The sequence below is a fragment of the Lampetra fluviatilis genome, chromosome 37, assembly GCF_964198595.1.
Source record: "Lampetra fluviatilis chromosome 37, kcLamFluv1.1, whole genome shotgun sequence".
NCBI classification, from domain to species: Eukaryota; Metazoa; Chordata; class Hyperoartia; order Petromyzontiformes; family Petromyzontidae; genus Lampetra; species Lampetra fluviatilis.
The window spans coordinates 6917324-6937176 of record NC_136311.1 but is presented as its reverse complement, the minus strand read 5'-3'; the positions used below and the strand labels follow the sequence as shown (position 1 = coordinate 6937176).

At 54.2% G+C, this 19853-nt stretch overlaps 2 protein-coding genes across 3 annotated transcripts; one reads left to right on the top strand and one right to left on the bottom strand.

Annotated features, from left to right (window-relative positions):
- The first annotated feature begins 6690 nt into the window (after nt 1–6690).
- Nucleotides 6691–10579, top strand: LOC144945456 (uncharacterized). Its single transcript, XM_078873973.1, has 7 exons — nt 6691–6731; nt 6929–6983; nt 7560–7682; nt 8375–8539; nt 9166–9262; nt 9496–9614; nt 10099–10579. The coding sequence occupies exons 1-7, from the start codon at nt 6691–6693 to the stop codon at nt 10249–10251; spliced, it is 753 nt and encodes a 250-aa protein (XP_078730099.1). The 3' UTR covers nt 10252–10579.
- A 761-nt stretch (nt 10580–11340) lies between these two features.
- PEX12 (peroxisomal biogenesis factor 12) lies at nt 11341–18865 on the bottom strand. 2 transcript variants are annotated; one of them, XM_078873716.1, is made up of 6 exons: nt 18643–18865; nt 17247–17392; nt 15787–16109; nt 14769–14980; nt 13824–14044; nt 11341–13189 (listed from the first exon to the last, which is right to left on the bottom strand). In XM_078873716.1, exons 2-6 carry the CDS (start codon nt 17373–17375, stop codon nt 12938–12940), a joined length of 1137 nt encoding a protein of 378 aa, XP_078729842.1. In that variant the 5' UTR covers nt 17376–17392; nt 18643–18865; the 3' UTR covers nt 11341–12937. The 2 variants fall into 2 exon arrangements, with proteins under 2 accessions (XP_078729842.1, XP_078729843.1); XM_078873717.1 differs by having other exon boundaries at nt 14774–14980; nt 18643–18864.
- Nucleotides 18866–19853: the final 988 nt, after the last annotated feature.

Sequence of the window (19853 nt, the reverse complement as noted above, 5' to 3'; positions counted from 1 at the left end):
CATTGTCATAGTCTACAAAGGCCAGCCATAGTTGTAACTGATAGTCATTAATTAGCTTCGTCCAGAATGTGATTGATGTTCAATGTACGGTCAATGGTGTTTATGCACGCCGTAATTTAGCAGCTCTGTGGGGGCAGCAGTGAGGGTTGGTGGATCACGTGACCTTCCCGTGGCCGTCTAGGAGGTCCTGTAACATGTTTAGGCAGTCCAGTACAATGTGGACTCCCAACTGTTCCATCTGTACGAGATAAAACTATAAACTATTGATTCTAGATTGGAAGCTTTCGTGACTGCAAGGATTCATACTCTTTGATTTTTTCGGTAAAGTCACGTAGGTAAAAAAAAATGAAAACAACTTGTTACGCCCGAAACGCCGTGATTTAATTTAGTTGTTTAGAAAAAAAAATTACCTACGTGACTTTACCGAAAAAAACAAAGAGTATAAACTATTGATTTAAAATTTCTCAGGTAAGGCCCACTGAGCTATGTAGCTCTTTTTCAGAAGCGACCTGGCCACAAATAATAGCTCAACGGAGTGGCTTATCGCGTGAAAATGTATCGCAAGCAAATCCTGTAAACGCGTGTTTCTAAATGTGTGTGGGGGGGGGGGGGAACCCTACACGGGGAGAGAAACATGCAAACTCCAAATATACATCAGGCGTCAGGGTCGAGATTGAACCCACGACCTCCTGCATACCAGGCGAGGCAGTTAACATATCCTAGCCACCGCGGCGAGGCAGAGCGTTGCCTCCTCGCATGTGCGTGGGCTTCCTCTGAGTGCGCCGGCTTCTTCCCACGTGTAAAGACACCCGTTAATGTGGCCGGTAACGCCTTCAAATAATCTAGAGGATCGCAGAGCTCGGGCAATTGTCGGCGCCGGCTCATCGCGTTGCTGCTGCTGCCTTGCTGCTCGTGTGCGGTTCCTCCTCCCTCTGTCTCTCTATGGCTGCAGAATTTTGGTAGTACATGTTGTTTATGCCATTTATTGTGAAAATTCCGTCACAGTTCCTATGATCACTGTTTCATTGCTTTCATGGCTTTATTTTGGTGATTTCGAAAAGTGTATTGGTTTAGCCATGTTTGTTGTAGTACAGAGTTAGACTGATGGCCTTAATCTAAGTTGTCTTGTGGTTGTTGTTGTTGTTGTTTGACTTGCATCCCGCTGGGATTTTTGCACACAGCGTTGGTGTACGGTGATTTTTTTTTCTGCAAAATTTTGCTGTCTTTTCTTGGATTTTCTGTTTGCACTTAGTCACATATTCACTTTAAGATGTTTTTTGTTCATGTTTGTTGTTTGTTGCGGTTGCACCCGATTCAAGAGCCGAATGGCTCACAGGGCTATACCTAATAAAAGAACTTGAACTCTCATCGAGAGCGAGCGACTGCCGTGCGTCGCGCTACAAGATTAAATCACCATTGTAAATTACAATTGCAGAGGAGGGCATCTGTTGCAGGCAAGGAGCGATACATTCAGCTCACGTGCCGGAAGTCCGATGGATTGTTGCATCGCGAGACCGCTCGGGGGAGGTGGTGGGTCCTTCATCCAGCAGTGGATAGAACCACGGCTGATGACGATTTCCGGCTGTGTCGCAGGTGCCCGGGCTGCGATGTCGCCTGTGCTCCTGCCGCAGTTGCCAGTACGACCCGCTCATGGACAACGGCCTCTGTCTTGTTTGCCGCCACCCGATCCACATGCACACACCTGTCACGGACAGAGGTGATTCGCCGCACAATCGAGCGCTTCATGCATGAGTAGATGCAGCGGCTACAATTCATGAACTGCCCGAGTGAGATGGCAGGAGAGATGTGTACAGGAGAGAGAGTGACATGAGAGCGATACAGACTAGAGATGGGAACGATCAAGTCAACCTTCGTGTCGTCTCATGCTCATTTGTATCTTAATTCAAACTGGTATTTGGTGTATCCATATACCGTATATAGTTTCATTAATGCAGGGCCCCTTGAGTTGTTTTTTTTGGGGGGGGGGGCAAGCACTTTGACTTGAATTTTTTTTTTCGATTTAAAGCTTTCGTGACTGCAGGGATTCATCTTCTTGGTTCTTTCGGTAAAGTCACGTAGAAGGGAAGTAATAAAATAATAAAAATAAAACATAATAAAATAATTCTCACGACCTTTCGGCCACAACGCAAGCAGCCGTCCTCAGGTGAAGACCAGGTCTGACGGGGAGACAGCGTCTGAATGAAACACCACCACGCTTGGAGCGTATATTGACTTGTTTTTGCACATGCCTAGTACCACCAATGCCCCCCCACCCAGCCCACATGTGAATTCTCAAGTGGCCTGCTGGGAAATTAGCAGCCATCAGTTGGGGATGTCGTTGATTGACTTATTGGTGGTGTTTTCTGGCGTGCGATGAGTCCGCGGAAGCGCTGATTTCAGTAGAAATGTTTCCTCGCACCCCCCCCCCCCCCCGTGTCTCCTCTATCTCCCTGTATCCCCCCCCCCTCTTCTTCCCCCCGGCTCACTCCGGGCATTGCACAGCAGCCAAGGCTGGGCCGACTTCGCGCCAACCAACAGCAGCTCCTACTCCTCCTCCAACCCCCCGCCGCGGCAAGGTTTGGCATTCACCCTTCCCCAATGATTGCCATCTGAGACATTGGTAGAAATCTGTAAATTCCACATTCGTATGACGGAGGAGAGGACAACCACTGCTGGCTCGCCCACATCTCAGCAGTCGCTCGACTGCTGAGATACCTGACCGGATGTCAGTAGTCCTGTTGCCCTCGTCACCTTGTTGAGCTGCGTGCTGCACATGGATTAACGCTGCCCAACTCAGGTTTAAAGGATTCGCGCATTCATGGCCCCTAGGGCTTCGTTGATGTTGTTGTTATTGTCTTCGCTCTTGTTGTTGTTGTTGGTGCTGGGCTGCGGTTGCTCCATCCTGGTCTGTGCCGCGGTGTTGCGCTCTCTCTCCCGTATTTTTCCCTTGGCCTGTCCCTCCTCCCGTCATCTCCCTGTATGTACGCTTGAACTTCCTTCGCACCGTACGTAGCCAACCGCGCTAATCTCTCCTCCAATGTCATTGTCACTTTTACTGAAGTGTCTCGAGATGAGATTGCGATTTTTTTTTTAATTTAAAATCGCGATGAAAATTCACTGCGGCGGTTTTGTCGCGCACAAAGCGAGGAGCGATCGCGGAGCGGTGAGTTGACGCCCGGTTTGGACTCGCAGGAGCTCGGGTCTCACGGGAGGGGAGGTGTCGTCAGCTCCACGAGGAGGAAGGGGAAACTCCAAAAACGCGGAGCGGGAGCCCCGGTGCCTGCGGCCACCGGCATCTCGGACGTAAGTGGAAGGAAGCGGCGTCAGTGATTGTCCCACGGCTTGGAGGACCTGCAGAAAAAAATCCACGCGACCATGGGGAGAACACGCAAACTCCAAATACACAGCAGGCGTCAGGGTCAGGATCGAACCCACGTCCTCCTGCATACCAGGTGAAGTAGTTAACATCTCCTAGCCACCGTGATGATGAGAGAGAGAGAAACACGCAAACTACAAATATACAGCAGGCGTCAGGGTCGGGATCGACCTCCTGCATACCAGGCGAGGTAGTTAACATCTCCTAGCCACCGTGGTGCCCAAATACTGTACTGTACTTGCCGAGTCTAGCCACGTGGGCGAGTTCAAATCAGCCGATGCACGTTGAGCACACGATCTTATTGGAGGGTGGTGAAACAACTCAAATCCCATTGGCCGAGAGGTTCATTTGAAAAAGCCCGGGAACAGTGAAATGTACACGGGGGGTTGGTGGGAGGAGTGTGAGGAGAAAGGGAGTGGGATCGGTGGAGAGACGGAGAAGGTTCCAGAAGTGTTGAGAGAAGAGGGGTAAGCAGGAGCTGATGGGGGGAGTTCGGGGGCCTGAACGGAGCAATTCCCGGAAGTTGGTTCGTGCTGCGGGTGGTGCGTGATGAAGAGGAATAAAGAACGAGTCGTGAGACTTCGCCGCCCGGGACTTCTTTACAAACGTAATTTGTGTTTCTACTCCAGGAGACGAGGCCTTTGGGTGCAGCTGAATTGGGAGACTCCGGTCGCAAGCGCGACGGCGACGACGGCGGTGGTGTTGGTGGCGGTGACCGTGTCTCCGATGCTCTCGCCGGCGCCGCTGGGACATCGCTGTCTGGCCAGGTCATTCCTTGACACCGATGACAGCACAACCGACTGAAGCCAGGTCGATAAACTATGAAAACAATAACTATAAACGATATATATTTTATTTTACCAAGGAAGGCCCACTGAACAATATAAATATTTTTCAGAAGCGACCTGGCCACAAATGATAGCTCAACGAAGTGGCTTTTCATCACGTGGAAATGTATTGCAGACAAATATTCTAAACGCACGTTCATTCTAAATGTGGAGGGAAAAGCCAGAGGACCCAAAGAAAAACCCACACCACCACAGGGAGAACATACAAACTCCAAATACACAGGCGTCAGGGTCAGGATCGAACCCACGACCTCCTGTATACCAGTCGAGGTAGTTAACATTTCGCCACCTCAGATCGATAAGCCAGGGGCTTGATATGAAACAATCAGTAATTTTCTCTACGTCGTCACCGTGGGTGTAGAACATGTTGCAGCAGGGCCGGCTACAGCTCACCACTACGGAGGAGCGTGAATGTGGGTGGGGGGGGCAAACGGACGTTTGGTGGTGCAGGGCCAACACCATCAGCCCCGCTCGCACCTGCGCTGGTATGCAGGGTGGAGGAAGGCGGGTTACTGAGATTGGAATTAGAGTGGCACACCGCAGAGGTCGGTGACCAAGGGGAAGACACAAAGACATGCAGTGTGGTGGTGGTGAGATTGTAAGGATTGCCCTTGAAGGATATATTGCCAAAAGAAAGTGATGATTATGATGAGACGACATTTCGTCCAAAAGCTGGTTTCCATAGGAACCCAAACTTTCTGGTCCGGTCTGCTCCCAGCCCGTCCCGGTCCCAGCCCGGCCTGGTCCTAGCCCATCCTGGTCCCAGCCCGGCCTGGTCCTAGCCCTTCTTGGTTCCAGCTCGGCCCGGTCCCAGAACAAAGTCAGCACGGCTCCAAGTGGCCGTGGAAAGGTGCAGGAGCGATCGCTGTCATTGGCAGATTGGTGATGGACGAGGCGGTGATGGCGGCGATGACGGTCCGGAGTCTGAGAGATCGCTGTCGGCGCGGCGAACGCGGAGAGGCCATCGTCAGGGCGCGGTGGCAATGGCCGGTGACTCCTCGTCAGAGACGGATGCTGCGAGCATGGGCAGTGGGTGCAGGGAGACCCCTCCGGTAGCCTCCATGGTGAGAGGCCTTGCTCCCAGCGCTCCACACAAGCTGCACACCAGCAATGTGCAATTATAGAGCAATTTACTTGCTCCACCTTCTAACCAGGAGTTGATTCAGCCGCACACTCCTCCAATGAGATCCATTGATCGTGCCCCAGCCAGCCGTAACTGTGCTCCAGACTGCCACCCTGGGGTGACCACGTGGCTTTTGTCTGCACAGCACCCAGACTCCTGGAATTCCCTGCCTTTTGGGGGATCAGGAACTCACAGTCGATAGAGACGTCTAAGTCCCGGGCTGAAGACCACACTACCCGTTCAACAAGGCATTCTCTCTCTCCACTTCTCAATCTGGTCTCCTTAGGCTCTCTCCCCGGTTACTTCGCACTTCTTTATCGTCCTCTTTGACGTACATTCTTCTTTCGTACCGTACGTAGCCAACCGTGCCAATCGGAGCACCACAATCCATTGTTTAAGGGCGCCCCATAAAGCTGAGTTGCTCTCGAAAAGTGAAGGGGTAGCTCACCGGCGCTGCTCGCACCTACGGTGAACGGTTAGCGCACCGCACGCCCAGCTTGATGAACGTGAAGCACTCGCGTGCGGTGGAAACCCAAATCCACGACCCGGCGCCCGTGGGCTCATCTTGGTGTGTGTCGCGCGTCTCTCCTATCAGACGGGCGGCGAGACGGGGAGGCAGGATGTGCGGCGTCCGGGACTCAGGTTGCCCCCGGTCACCGTCACGCGGCCCCCCCCAGTGAAGCCGCCCCCCACTGTGAGCGTGGCATCCAGGATGTGAGAAGCGCACTTCCCCGCAGCTCCCCACCTCTACAGTTGCGTAGCGGTCAGCACCGCAGGGACGGCTCGAGCGTCGCTCTCAATCGATCGATGATTATTTTACGTGACGACATCGCCCTCCGTAGAGTAAGCATCGGTGCACATTACAACGGGACGGGAACGGTACAGGGGGCATAGAGCAACAGGAATGAAAACAATAAACTCGTCATGCGCTCAGTGGCTAACACCGACTGAGCAAAGTCATTTGCAACCGTGCAGAAAATAAAGTGCAACCGTGCACTACAAATATCATTAGAAAGGTAAGTGGTAAATGTTTTCGATTTAAAGCTTTAGTGACTGCAGGGATTCATCTTATTGGTTCTTTCGGTAAAGTCACGTAGAAGGGAAATAATAAAATTAATAATAAAAATTAAACATAATAAAATAATTCTCACGACGTTTCGGCCACAACGCAAGCAGCCGTCCTCAGGTGAAGAACAGGTCTGTCGAGAAGACAGCGTCATTCTTCACCTGAGGACGGCTGCTTGCGTTGTGGCCGAAACGTCGTGAGAATTATTTTATTATGTTTTATTTTTACTATTTTTATTGTGTCCCTTCTACGTGACTTTTCCGAAAGAACCAAGAAGATGGTAAATGTTTTATTTTATGGGAAGGCGAATCTGAACAGGTGTGTCTTGCACGGACCACGGAATTGAGAGACACTCGGCGCATTTCGGACGTCCGGTGGCAGGCAGGCAGGCAGCGGGGGGTGTTCCAGATTTTTTTAGGGTTGCGCGTTCGAGAAGGCTCCGTGCCCCCACATGTTGGGACTGACTCTGGAGCGTGGCCCGCGAGTGAGGCGCGCGTGTGTGCCTGTCGTTACAGACGGGGGCTCACGGAGCGGTACAACCTGAAGCAGAGCCGCGAGACCGCAAGCAAGGTGTGACCACCACCACTGGCGGCTCGGGCCTCCATGTCGAGGAGGCTACAAACTCCCCATCGGGTTTTTTCCAGTCGCGCGCGATACTGCGTGCAAGTGGATATCAACGATGGTCGGGACATGAAGGCAACATGATGATGATTTTGATCCAGCTGTTGATAATGATGCTGAGTGTGCTGCTGCTATGATGTTGATTGATGATGACCTTAGTGGTGATTCCCTGGATTGTCTCTGATGTCGGGCGTTAAAAAGTTTATTGTAGCCCCACGTGGTTCGTGTTGTAGTTCACCTCGGTCCGCTTGATCGTGTTTGTGTTCCGTCTCTGTGGAGATCTCCTCCCTTTGGTTTCGTGAAAAATGTGGTACGCAATTTTTAGCGTTTTGAGGTACAATTTGCATGAATGAAGCGATAAACATTTGCATTACCATCGTTGCTATTATGATCACAATTCTGCTGCTGGTCAGATACGTGCTGGTCACCGGTTCACATGTCGCTGACCGCTGAGGTTTTATCCCTGGCCAGGAATTCGAAGTTGGAGTGAATCGCTGCGCGTTTTTTGTCTGTTTTACCCGGCAGAGGAATGTGAGCCGAGAGAGAGCCGCGGAGGAAGCCGCCGTCTCCCTGGGGCAGAGAAGAGTCTCGGTTCAGTTCGGAGAGAGGGAGTTTGTCGGATACTTTCTCCCGCACGACACCCTGCAGGTCACACCGCACGACGCGGCAACGGCGTGTCCTCGCGTCATTAGCCCCGTGCCTGATCCTGCTTGGCCCCAAGCCAGATTCAGTGTGCCCTGTAAGGTCAGCGTATCACAGTTTGGTTCGAGGAAAGGAACAGGGCCCCAGGCTGCCACAGCTCGGATGTGGTGATGGAAAAAGGGGGCATTGGATCACCACCTGTGCAGTGTTTCCAAGGATCGTCCTCTTTTGTTTATCGCATACACGATACATAAGTGCGTGAGAGAAATGATCATTTACCCCTTATGCAAATCGCATGTAATTATGTTGAAGCCATTGGTTATCCTTGAAGCTTATCCTTGAAATAAATGAACACACACCTTAGCATTCATTTTACAATGACGTGAACAACAACGTCCGTGTCGAGCTAGTGTGAAGACGCCTTTGCAGCGACGGAAGCGAAGCAGTGAAACACAGCTTTGTCAGATAAAAAACATTCCCTCTCTAGTACCCGATTAGTGCCGATGAGATGCTCGCAGCGACGGATAAATATTGTTTGCAGGCCGTTTCAAAGTGGGTGGGCATCATGATGCCGTGGGCCGTATCCGGCCCATGCGGGCTGTGGTTTCCTCTACCCCTGGATTACAGGAATTCGATTACTCCTCCTGGACTACAGTGATCCAAATACTCCCCGATTCCTCCTGTCGCTGGTGGCGCAGGCCGTGTACGAGTGGCTGGGAGTGGCGGTGGCGGCGGCCGGCACGGAGGAGCTGCCTCACCGCTTCTCGCTGGGGCACGCAGGGCGGCTCTTCCCGCTGAGGCCCGACACACGCGACACGCCTCTCACGCACGTGCCGCTCCGTCTCAGCGTGCACGCGGACACGGTGCCGACTACACACACACACGTACACACACAGATATACAGAGAGGCGGACACAGACATATAAAAGACAAAGATCTCCTGTATAGCCTTAACAGATTGGTGGGGCAAGTGATGTTCGAGAAGACCTATGAAGAGCCGCATGACACGGTTCAGAGTACACACACACTACAAACCTACAAACACAGGTATACAGAGACATGCACACACGTACACATAGAAAAGACAAAGATCCCCCGTACAGCCTGAACAGATTGGTGGGGCAAGTGCTGTTATAGAACACCTATGAAGGCACGCACGGCACACGAGGGGGTGGGCGGCCGTCTTTTTCTTCCGAGTGGAGATGTTTACACGTTTCACAAGATACGTATTTGAGGCTGAGTGGACCTAGGGGAGGCCCAGAACTGGTTCATATAAATGCCACTAGTGTTGGCCATGGGCGACGATTGAACTCGCGTCGCCGGGTTCATAGGGTCATCGCTCCCCACATACACACACATAAATCTCCCTCCTGATGAATCGTTGGGGCAAATGGCAATGCCCTTTGGCTAACCAGCGAAGCCTCAACGATTCTCTACCATCAGGATGTTTAATCCCCTCGTGTTGTGTGCTCCGTTATAAATCCCTCAGGACGGGAACGTCTCTCTGGGCCTCGGCAGGGAACCGCTCCTCCTGTCCCCACGTCAAGCACGCTTTGAGCTTCCTGTCGACCTCCGGGAACTGGAAGGTACGACCTCTCGACCTCTGAGCTCTAAAGCCTGGGTCACGGCAACACCGCGTCGTCTATACACGCGTCACGGCTCGTTCACGGCTTGGGTTCCGCAGTGGAAAAGCAAGCTGGCGCCCGCGCGAGCCGTGATGGGCTGGCCAGGGCCACGGGCCTGGCCGCGGCTCAGCCGTGCGGTGGAAAACCTGACCGTGTGCCGGTGCTTGCGGGTGGGGCGACCGACCGTGTCTCAGGGATGTCGGCGCGTGCCTACGCCCGCCGGCGCTGCCGCTGCGCCCCGGAGTGGACGGAGCTGTTCGTCGCATCGTTCCGGAGCGCGGATCGGGACGGGGACGGCTTCCTCACGCTCCCGGTGAACCCTCCTGAACTAGTGACCTCGCCGCAGTGGTGGGGGGCGGGTGGGGGGGGTGCGAACAAAATGGTGAAAGCAAACGTCCGTGGATTTTCACTTCTATAATTGTGGTGATGTTGGCTGAATCCAACAATGATGATGAGGGCTCTATTCGTAGTCACCGGCTCATCACCCTTGCCAGTTGAAAACACGGTCGGAATTTCCATCACCAAGAGATTAATGATGAGTTGCGGCAGATATCATAACGACACTGATTACTATCACCATGGCGCCGATAAAGATGATGAAATGATGACTATAATCACGAAGACGGTAATGTTGTACTACATGGTAATGAGAATGTCAATGGCCATGTTGGTGATGAAAATCATGATCATGGAGACATTGATAATTGCGATATTTCTGATGTTTATGGAGACAATGTCCTTGATGGTGATGATGACGACGATCACATTGATGTTGATGATCCTGGCTCGTGGTACAGGAGGCGGAGGAGGCTGCACGCCTCCTGTGCAGCCCCAGGTCTCCCCTCCTCGCTCACCTCGTCTCGCTGCTGGGACTGCGCGATGAGGATCAAGGCGTCGATTTGCCGCTCTTCATCGCCATGTGCGTCATCCTGGGCCGCCGTGGCCGGTGAGGATCCCGTGACCTCAAACCGTGACGCTAACCCTGAGCTTTTGACCTTTGCCCGTGACCATACCCCTAAACTCGTAACCTTTATCCCTGCACCCAACCCTCAAACCCTGACATTAATCCGGTGACCTGAAACCCTGACTCTCACCCTCAAACTATGACCCCCAACACTAAACCAAATCATATTTAATATTTTAACTGGATGTCTAACCACAATTACTAGACTAATACTAACTCTAACCCTATTGTCTAAACCAGATACTAATCCTAACCCCGAACACTAACCTTAAAGTCGGCCAGAGAAATACAAATTGAGATGAAACCGAAACACTATCTCTCATTTAGCGCGACATCACCATTCCTCCACGCGACGTCAGCACACTCGCCAGACTTATCACGCCACCTGGTAAAAATATAGTTGGAAATGACCTGGCCTACGTTGACCCCTGACCCCAACGCAACTTCGCGGTCCAGCGGCGGCGTCCGCTCTCAAAACCCGGAGCGGTCGCCACCCGGAGGCGACGAACCCGGGCGGAGAGAATGCGGCTCGGAGGAGGAGCAGCTCGAGGATAAAGAGCGGTGGGCAGCTTCGGCAGGAGGGCAGCAGCGGGGAAGACGGGGCCTGCCCCACGCAGGGCAGGGCTGCGACGGGGAGGAGGAGCAGGAACGACTGTTGGAGTGCGCCGACTTTCACGGGCTCCAGAGGAAGCTGTCGGGGCTGCGTGTGCGCGAGGATCTGCGGCAACTACTGCTCGAGCTGCAGGAGTCGGGGTCAGGGTGACCCGCATGTTCACTCGCCTGTCGTTACCATAGTTAGCATAGTTACCATAGTTACGATCGGTCACATCGAGCGGGGAAGCCTTCGACCCTGGTGACCGCCATAAGCCAGTTTCTATCCGTTGCTGGATGAAAGTCTGCTTATGCCAATGCCACTGCCACTTGTCTTGAGCCGTCTGCGATTTGTGTGCGCGTATTGCGGGTACAATGGAGTGTGCAAAAACAAAAGGTGGATCTCTGATTTTGTGGATATGTTGCGTCCTGGAGCCGTCCGATGCGAGTTGGAAGATTTGTCGACGGGCACAAAAATCCGACAGATGATAACATATTTTATTAGTTCATAAAACAAAACGTAAATCCAGTTAATTTAACTGACATTGCATCGCAGAATTAGGAAATGTGTATCAGGATTAACTACACACACGAACACAACCTTAGTGCAACTCTTTACAATTACAGTGCCTTCACTGCACAGTCGTGGCAGGGCCCAAATACATTAAGGCGGTGTATTCTTAGGTTTTTTCGGTAAAGTCACGTAGGTAAAGAATTAAAATTAATAAAAGTAAAATAAAAATGAAATAAAAAAAAACCTAATTCTTTACCTACGTGACTTTACCGAAAAAACCTAAGAATATGAATCGTTGCAGTCACGAAAGCTTCAAATCTAAAATTAAGGCGGTGGTTCGCGTCGTTGAACAGACGCGGGTCGGTGGGACGACAGCGGAGTGGCCGAGTGCGTGGGACCTTTAACCTCCCCGCCTTCACCACGTGGCTCCAAGCCGGCGAATGACTGCACTTGACAGCAGGTGGCGCCGTGGGCTCAACTCGCAGACGGGAAAGTCGCGAGTTCAAATCCCCGTCGGCTCATCGTCATCGTCCCCTCTAGGGTTGTTGAAGTGAGTACCGCCTGGAGGGAAGAACTGAGTGACCTCCCGTCATAGGAACGAAGAGTTTCCACCACTGTTCACTCTCCAGGTCGGATCACGCCCTCTCAAAAAAACACAAACTTGAAACAAACAAAAAATTGCATTGCTCTTTCTTTCCTTTCGATCTTGAGATATAAACAGAATGATGGGCGTACAGCTCAATAAATCGACTGTAAAAGAATGATGGCGATGATGACCATGATTACTGCGCAGCTATCGGAATTGCATACCTGTCAACCCCTTATCAGCGCCAACCTTATTACAGACCAATTCAGACTTTATTGGTCACTGCGTGGCCTTATAAATCTCAACGTTCATTCTTCAAAGTCCCATCACAAGAGGGAGAAACACGAACAAATAGACAAACATTTTTTTGTTGTTGCCCGTATTGAAACGTCTGTACGCCGCCGTATGGACCTGAAAACTCAACTTCCCTGCACAAGAAAACGGATAAACCGTGTGGGTTGACAGGTATGGAATTGCACTGTGATCGGACCCACAGCAAAATACGCAGAGCACTCGGCCATTCACGCGCTGCCAACCCTCGGCCTTGTGGTGGATGCCGGTTTGCGCCAGGACAAGGTTGATTCAAGGTCGGGTGACGTCAAGTCAGGTCGCACGGACAGCATCAGGGGTAGGGCAGGAGCGCCAGCTGACTGCTGCCTGGCGAGCTGTAGCTGATAGGTAACTCACCAGTGGGGGAAGTTACCTGTCATGGCCGGTCCATCCCAGTGGGAAGTTACCCCCCATTTATTTTATTACATTCACTCCCGATTTACGTTCACTCTCCCGGACGTCTGTGAAAAAGAGCTTAGTGGCTCATCGGATTCCTCCAGTCTAAACAAAAATTCTGATTCTGAACTCACTCCCTTGGTTTCGTCGTGGCCAGCGGTGGCCTCCGAAACACCTCGCCACGACGTTGCTCCTCGGCCGCCCTCCTCTGCTCCTTCTGCTTCCGCTCGGCATCCGCTCCGTAGTGAACCGAGGTCAGGTCGGGTCAGGGTCGGGTGAAATAGGCTCCGGGTGCTCACTGCTCAGGCGGGTAGAGGCGCACGAGGTGCTGCACCCTGGTCGGGTAGCCCGTGACGGGGCAGCGGCCGTGCTCGCGCACGTAGCCGTACGCGCACGGGTAGCACAGCACCACGCCTGACGTCGCCAGCGCCGTGTCGTTGGTGCGGCGCCGTCGGCACAGGGGGCACACGCCGGGCGGCACGGCCGGCCCATCCCCCAGCTCCGCATCTGCCGGGGGTTGCGGCGGCAGAGACGGCGAGCGGGTTAGAAGCGTCAAAGTGCCGTTGATGGCGGAAGGGCCTCGACCAGACGGAGCTCTGGAAACCCTCTCAGCAAGGTATTTGGTCTACTATTGCGCGCTGGCCCAGGCATGTTAGAATTGGTGGGAGTACCCACGCTTTACCCCACCATACTCAACATGACAATTGACTAACTGTGGTGTACCCATTTATACTGCCGGATGGAAAGATAGGCGGGGGGATTCAAGAAAGTCGTTTCAATTGCCGCACCGGGAGATGGAACCGGTGACCCAGTGTGATGACCATCGTCGTGTGCGCGTGTTTAAATGGGTAATTAGCGATGTACCACCAACCCTTCCCAATAAACATATACAATACCTTCTCAGAGCTGGAATTCAACCAATTTAACGGCTGGAACCATCATCGCTCTACACCGGAGCACCCAGTTGAATCACAGTTTGACGCCTTTGAACCCCGACACAAACCCAGGATCCTCGGCGGTCCTGGCTCAAGCGTCTCTCTAACCTCCCTGCGCCACGTCGCTCGCTTGTCAAAAAATATTTTTTACGAAACGCGATGAAGGGAGGCACAGACGCTGCCCGCGTGCGCGCGACGACACACACCTGCGTGCAGGTGAATGGGCGGCGGTGGCGTCGGCAGGTCGGGCAGCAGGAGCGACGACGCGCCGCCGCCGCCGCCGCCGCCGCCCAGGAGACTCGACCCCACGTCGCGGAGCGCGTAGAAACTCTCGAGGAACTGCAGGAAGAAGACGGCGACGGAGAACGCGGCCGAGATGTTGACGGCGGCGTGCGACGCCAGCGACCCCAGCGCCCCGAGCACACCGCTGTAGTGACAAGGACAAAGATCCCCCGTGTCGCTTACGTGGGTACATTGCTTCACCGACGGTCCAGCACTCACCGATTGCTTTCGTATGAACACACCCGTGCGATCAGTTGCACGCAACTTGGTTGTTGCATCCAACGCGGTTGTTGCACGCAACTTCGTTGTTGCATGTGACTGAACGGCTTGTGTGTGGACGCCTCTCTAAGCAGGCAGTGAAGTTGCGCGATTTGGTCGCGCAACTGATCGCCCTGATGTGGACCCCGCCGTCAACATCTCGCCATGGTGGCAAGATGTTAACTGCCTCACCTGTTATACAGGAGGTCGTCGGTTTGATCCAAACTCTGACGCCCTGTATATTTGGAGTTTGCATGTTCTCCCCGTGGTCGTGTGGATTTTTCTGCAGGTCCTCCGGTTTTTCCCTCACGGTTAGAAACATGCGATTAGAATATTTGGCTGCTATAAAGTTCCACATGATAAGCCACTTCGTTGAGCTATCATTTGGGGCCAGGTCACTTCTGAATAAGAGCTACATTGCTCCGTGGGCCTTACCTAGTAAAAGTAAAAGCTTAGTTTTGGTTTAGTTTCCAAAGGAACTTTTAGTGGTGAACACAATTGTCCACTGTTTAGTTTTAGTTTTCAGCAATTTAGTTTTTAGTAGTTAGCGTTGGGGGCACCGCACTCCTTCCCCTCCTCCTCCTCCGACGCCGCCCGCCGGTCTGTGCTACCGGACCCGTGATGTCGCGGCAGCGCCAGCGGTCCATCCTCGGAGCCGGCGCCGTCGAGGGGCGAGCGGCAGACGAGACGCACGCCCGCGAAGCGAAGCAGCGGCGAGTGGTGGCGGCCGCGCCCCAGCGCGTAGCTCAGCTGGTGCCAGAGGCACACGCCCTCCCAGGTCATGTGCACAAACGGGAAGGCGGCCAGGAAGGCGCGGTACAGCCTGGGGTGGGTGAGGGGCACAGAAAAACAACACGGGCGAAGATCCCCCGTGAAGCCTTAACTGAGCGTTGGGGCGAGTGCTATTTAGCGGGCACTTATGAAAAGCGGGCATGGGACACGACGAGGTTGTGGTGTGGTTCACATCACAAATGCGCAGCCGTGTCTCCTCAGTGCTCATGTTTACACACACTGCACCAGGTATTCCTTTAAGGTCAACCAAGCGAAGGCCAAGGACCGGTTCTGATGTTAGCCGTGACCGGGAATCGAAAACAGGTTGCCGAGTTTGTAGCACAGTGCACCAACCGCTGTGCGCTACCTCTCTCGATTCTTACACTCGTAATACATTTCAGCGTCTAACATGCGTGGACGACTCAATGACCTACGATTCATGGAATTAAGCTGTTACATATGCGCTAATGGGATGAACAACACTGCACAAACAATTAATATAAAATGTCAAACAATACAAAAGGCAAAGGTACAGTCCAGAAATTCCTGCTCACACCACTGCTGGCCCATGGGCTTCTACGAGACTGAGCTTCAGAGCCCCCTTTCGAGGGTATTTTGGCCTACTCTTCCGTGCTGACCAGACGTTTTGGAAGAGGTGGCAGTGCCCACAGTTTACCCCTCATCCTCCCACCCCCCACACACGACCTGCCAATTTACCGCTGTACTGCTCGGCGGACAGAGGCAAGTAGAGGGTCGGATTTAATAAACTCGTCCATTGTTTTCAACCGCCACGCCGGGAGAAATCGGAACTGGCAACTTAATACTGTCAAAAAAGAAAATGTTTTACTCCCAACTGACTTGACGCTGCGCGAGTCCGGCAGGTGAATGCCGCAGTCCATCTCCTCTCGGATCCTCGCCACCAGCCGCTCCACCTTCAGCCGCAGGTACGGCGCTGCCACCAGCAGCGCCAGCGACAGGAAGAACTCGCGGCGCGGCAGGCGCGAGCCGGCCGGCGCCCCCGGGCGCTCGGGGACTCGCTTGAGGTCGTAGAAGTTCTCCGAGAAGGAGGCGGAGTTGCGCAGCAGGCTGTGGCGCTGCAGCAGGAAGTCCAGCAGCAGATAGAGCTCGTCGAAGCGGCGCCACGCTTGACCGAAGAGCGCCGGGCGGGATTCGGCTAGCACCTGCACGCGCTCGTGGTGGGTGTGCGGGTGGATGGTTGGTTCACGAGTCGATGTCAAGACACTGCTAGCGAATGGCGATGTGGTATTATAGGGGCTCAGTGGCAATGTCGAGGTCTGCTGGCCATAACGAGAGGGCTTCAGGAGAGAGAGAGTTCGTGTGGTGTTGCTACTCCTCCGTTAAAGCAGCAAGGACTACAGTGGTTTACAATACGGTTCACAGTTTGGGTGGCATGGCCACAATCGCACTCCTGTGGCTTGTGACTTTTAGTTCCCGTCATGAAGGAGATGTGCGCATCGGCCTGGTTTTGATGATATGATGCGGTAGATGGTTACACCGGCGCCTTCGAGGAGGAGGAACGTCAAAGCCATGAGGAGGTGCGATGACGTTTGTGTTTCGAATTCGGTGTTGTATTCTGGACGTCCGCATTGTTCTGTTCTGTGAGAATCTAGGGTGCGATCAGGATTTGAGTCGGTGGCGAGGCACAGATTGCAAACATTTCCATGAACACTGAGAACTAGAGGTGCCGGTGGCCGGTTCACCGGTTACAATCTAATTACCCCAGTGTGGGGTACAGACAGGTGTATGGATGTCCACGCTGCTCAGGTGTGGTATTGCAGTGTGGGTATTGGGATGGTCATGAATAATGACGGGAGTGGAAGTCTTAGGGATGGAACTCGGCCGATAAGTCACCTGCCGAGGAGATGGAGCGGTGAAATGAGCTCGTGTGCAGGTGCCAAGGTGAATTGTTGCTGCAAATGAATCGTGAGCGATGGCGACTGCTTTGGGGTGGAGACCTTCGTCTAGCAGTGGCCAGAGCCGTCCATGGGGGTGGGGGGGTGCGGGGGTGCGGGGCAAATAACACTGCGTGGACCCCCCCCCCCCCCCCCCGATGCCTTCAACCCAGAGGTCGCAACACGGCTGGGTACGGGTACCCGTTTGCGACCCTGGTGCGGCCGGGTACGGGTAAGGAATCAAAACCCATTTGCGACGTCTGCTTCAACCTAAACCGAAAGTATTCCATCTGACGCCGTGACGTCGACGCGCGGGGCCCGGAGCGGTCTCCCCCTATTCGCCGTACCCTCGGGACGGCTCTGATCGCGGCTCGAGATCATGATGATGCCCAGGGCGAGTCTGACCTTGCACGCGTGCCCCAGCGCGGGCCTCACTGCCGACACGAGCCCGTCCTGGGCGAGGGCCTCGAACACGGAGGGGGCCCCGTCCAGGGCCGTGGCGGCCGAGGCGAGGTGCGCGCCATGCTCAGCCATGAGGCCCCGGGTGGAGGCTGCGGGGAGAGGAGGGGTCGCAGTGTGTGTGTGTGTCATAGCTGTCAACCGCTTATCAGTGCCCTACCTTATTTCAGACCAATTCAAAACTTATTGGTCACCCCGTGCCCCTTATAAATGTCAACGTTCATTCTACAAAGTCTCATCACAAGGAAGAAACAAACAAAAAGACAATTTTTTTTTGCCCGTATTGAAACGGCTGCACGCCGTATGGACCTGAAAACTCAATTTCCCTGCACAAGAATACGGGGTAAACCGTACGGGTTGATAGGTATGGTGTGTGGTGTTTGGAGAACAGGCGGTGCATCTGCCAGTCGTCTCAGTCCATGAAGCCACGGCACCTTGCGCCTGTCCAGTGAAACTGCTCGCAGCGAGCCTTCGACACTTCACGTGACGGCCTCCAAGTGCACCTAGCCTGGCACAAGCGCTTAGTGGCGAGTGGTGCCTGCTGTTGTGGATTAATTTGGACACACGCACACAGGAAGCGGTTGGCCTCGGGCTGAGTGAACAGTGCCGAATGGACAGATGGTTGCAGGGTCGTCTGGAACTCAGTAGACTGTAGTAAATATTTTTTTATTTTATTTTACAACGCATGTTGACTCTAAATGTGGAGGAAAACCCCGAAGGACATGGAGAAAAATCCACGCGTTCACGGGGAGAGAGATAAACACGCAAACTTCAAATATACAGCAGCAGGCGTCAGGGTCGAGATGGAACCCACGACCTCCCGCACACCAGGCGAGGGAGTTAACATCTTGCCACCGTGTGGCACCCAAGTGCAGGAGGACCTGAGGTTAAGTTGACTGATGGGGGCGGAGGAGCTCAGTGGACCGATTCTGGAAGGACCAGCGGCTGGGGCGCTTTGTGTCGAGGTCGGCAGATTTGTGAGCAAGTGAAGGTCGGCTCGGAACTGGATGGAGAGATGCGGTGCAGGAGAAACCTGCAGCAAGTGAACTGGCGTGGTACGGGAGAGACTTGCAACTGACGGGGGGAATGGAATGGTACAGGAAGGACGTGCAGCTGAGTGGACTCGCTTTCAACCACCCCGCCTGAGCTTGAGCTGCACATAGCCTAGGCAAAAAGGACCCTCATCTGCGAACGGAGGCCTCTGCGGTTGTTAACCGTTCACTCTTAAAACTCTCCGTCAACTCGAGGCCTGTTACATGCGCGCGCACACACACACACTGAGTAATACCGCCTGCACGCGGTCGAGAATTCCGCGCAATGCCACCGGAACCCTCGCGCTCACCTCCGGGCGCCTCTCGTCAACCCGGGGACGACTCAATCGTGTTGTTGTTGTTGTTCCCGATAGCCCGCACGGGAGGCGCGGCTCGGCTCTCCTTCCGCGGCGGTGGCGGCTCTCGCAGCGACTTTGATGAAAGGCGCGTGCGCGCGTGCACGCGCGTGTCCGTGAGCGCGTGCGCGTGTCCTGTGTCCGTGCGCGAGGCCGGCGCCCGCGCTCCGACTGGGAAATGCGGATGAAGGGCGGCGATGAGGGGGCGGGGCGCGCCTCTTCCCCCCCCACCCACCATCACGCAGACCGGGTTAAAGGGGACGCGCGCACTCTTTCCTTCGTGCCACCCGGGCAGCCGGGGGGGGGGGGGGGGACAAGGGGGGGCAGCCAGGGGGGGGCATCCAGGGGGGGGGCAGCCAGGGGGGGGGGCAGCCAGGGGGGGGGCAGCCAGGGGGGGGGGGGCAGCCAGGGGGGGGGGAACAAGGGGGGGCAGCCGGGGGGGGTGGAAACAAGGGGGGGCAGCCAAGGGGGGGTGGGGGGCAGCCAGGGGAGGGGCAGCCAGGGGAGGGGCAGCCGGGGCGAGAGGGGGCAGCCAGGGGGGGGGGGGGCAGCCGGGGGGGGTGGGCAGTCTCCTTTTGGTCTGCTGCTGCTTTCCTAAGGCCTTCCTACTGCTGATGTAGATGCAGAGGTAACGACTACAATTTCCCATTCGATAACCGCGTCAGGAATTAGCGGAACGTGTCGCCGTGATGTGTCTCCTTCCATTTTTGTGGATCCGGCACGCACACTCATGGATAGTTCTTAAGTTTACATAATTTGTGCATCGGGTATTTGCATCTGGCATGGGTTGTGAGGTGGACCATGAGCTTCGTGGGAGATCAAACCCAAAGCTCTTCTGCCTTTCACAAGGGGGCAGTGCAGCCACATGAGAAGGCGGTACAGCACAAATGTGTGGACTCCCAATTGTGCCATCTGTATGGGATAGAGAGTTGCCTCCTCGCGCGCTGCAGAGGTTTTTCTCCCTGTGCTCCGTTTTCCTCCCGCATGTTAACACTCATTAATTGAACGATAACACCTTCATAGGTCGGCTACGTACGGTGCGAAAGTTCAGTTCATTTATTAGGTACTAGCTTGTACTACTCCGGCTTCGGCCGGGACTTGGATTCACCACACCCGGTCGCCTTTGTCTCCCCCAGTGGCGATGTTCACACCACAACAGTTACTCG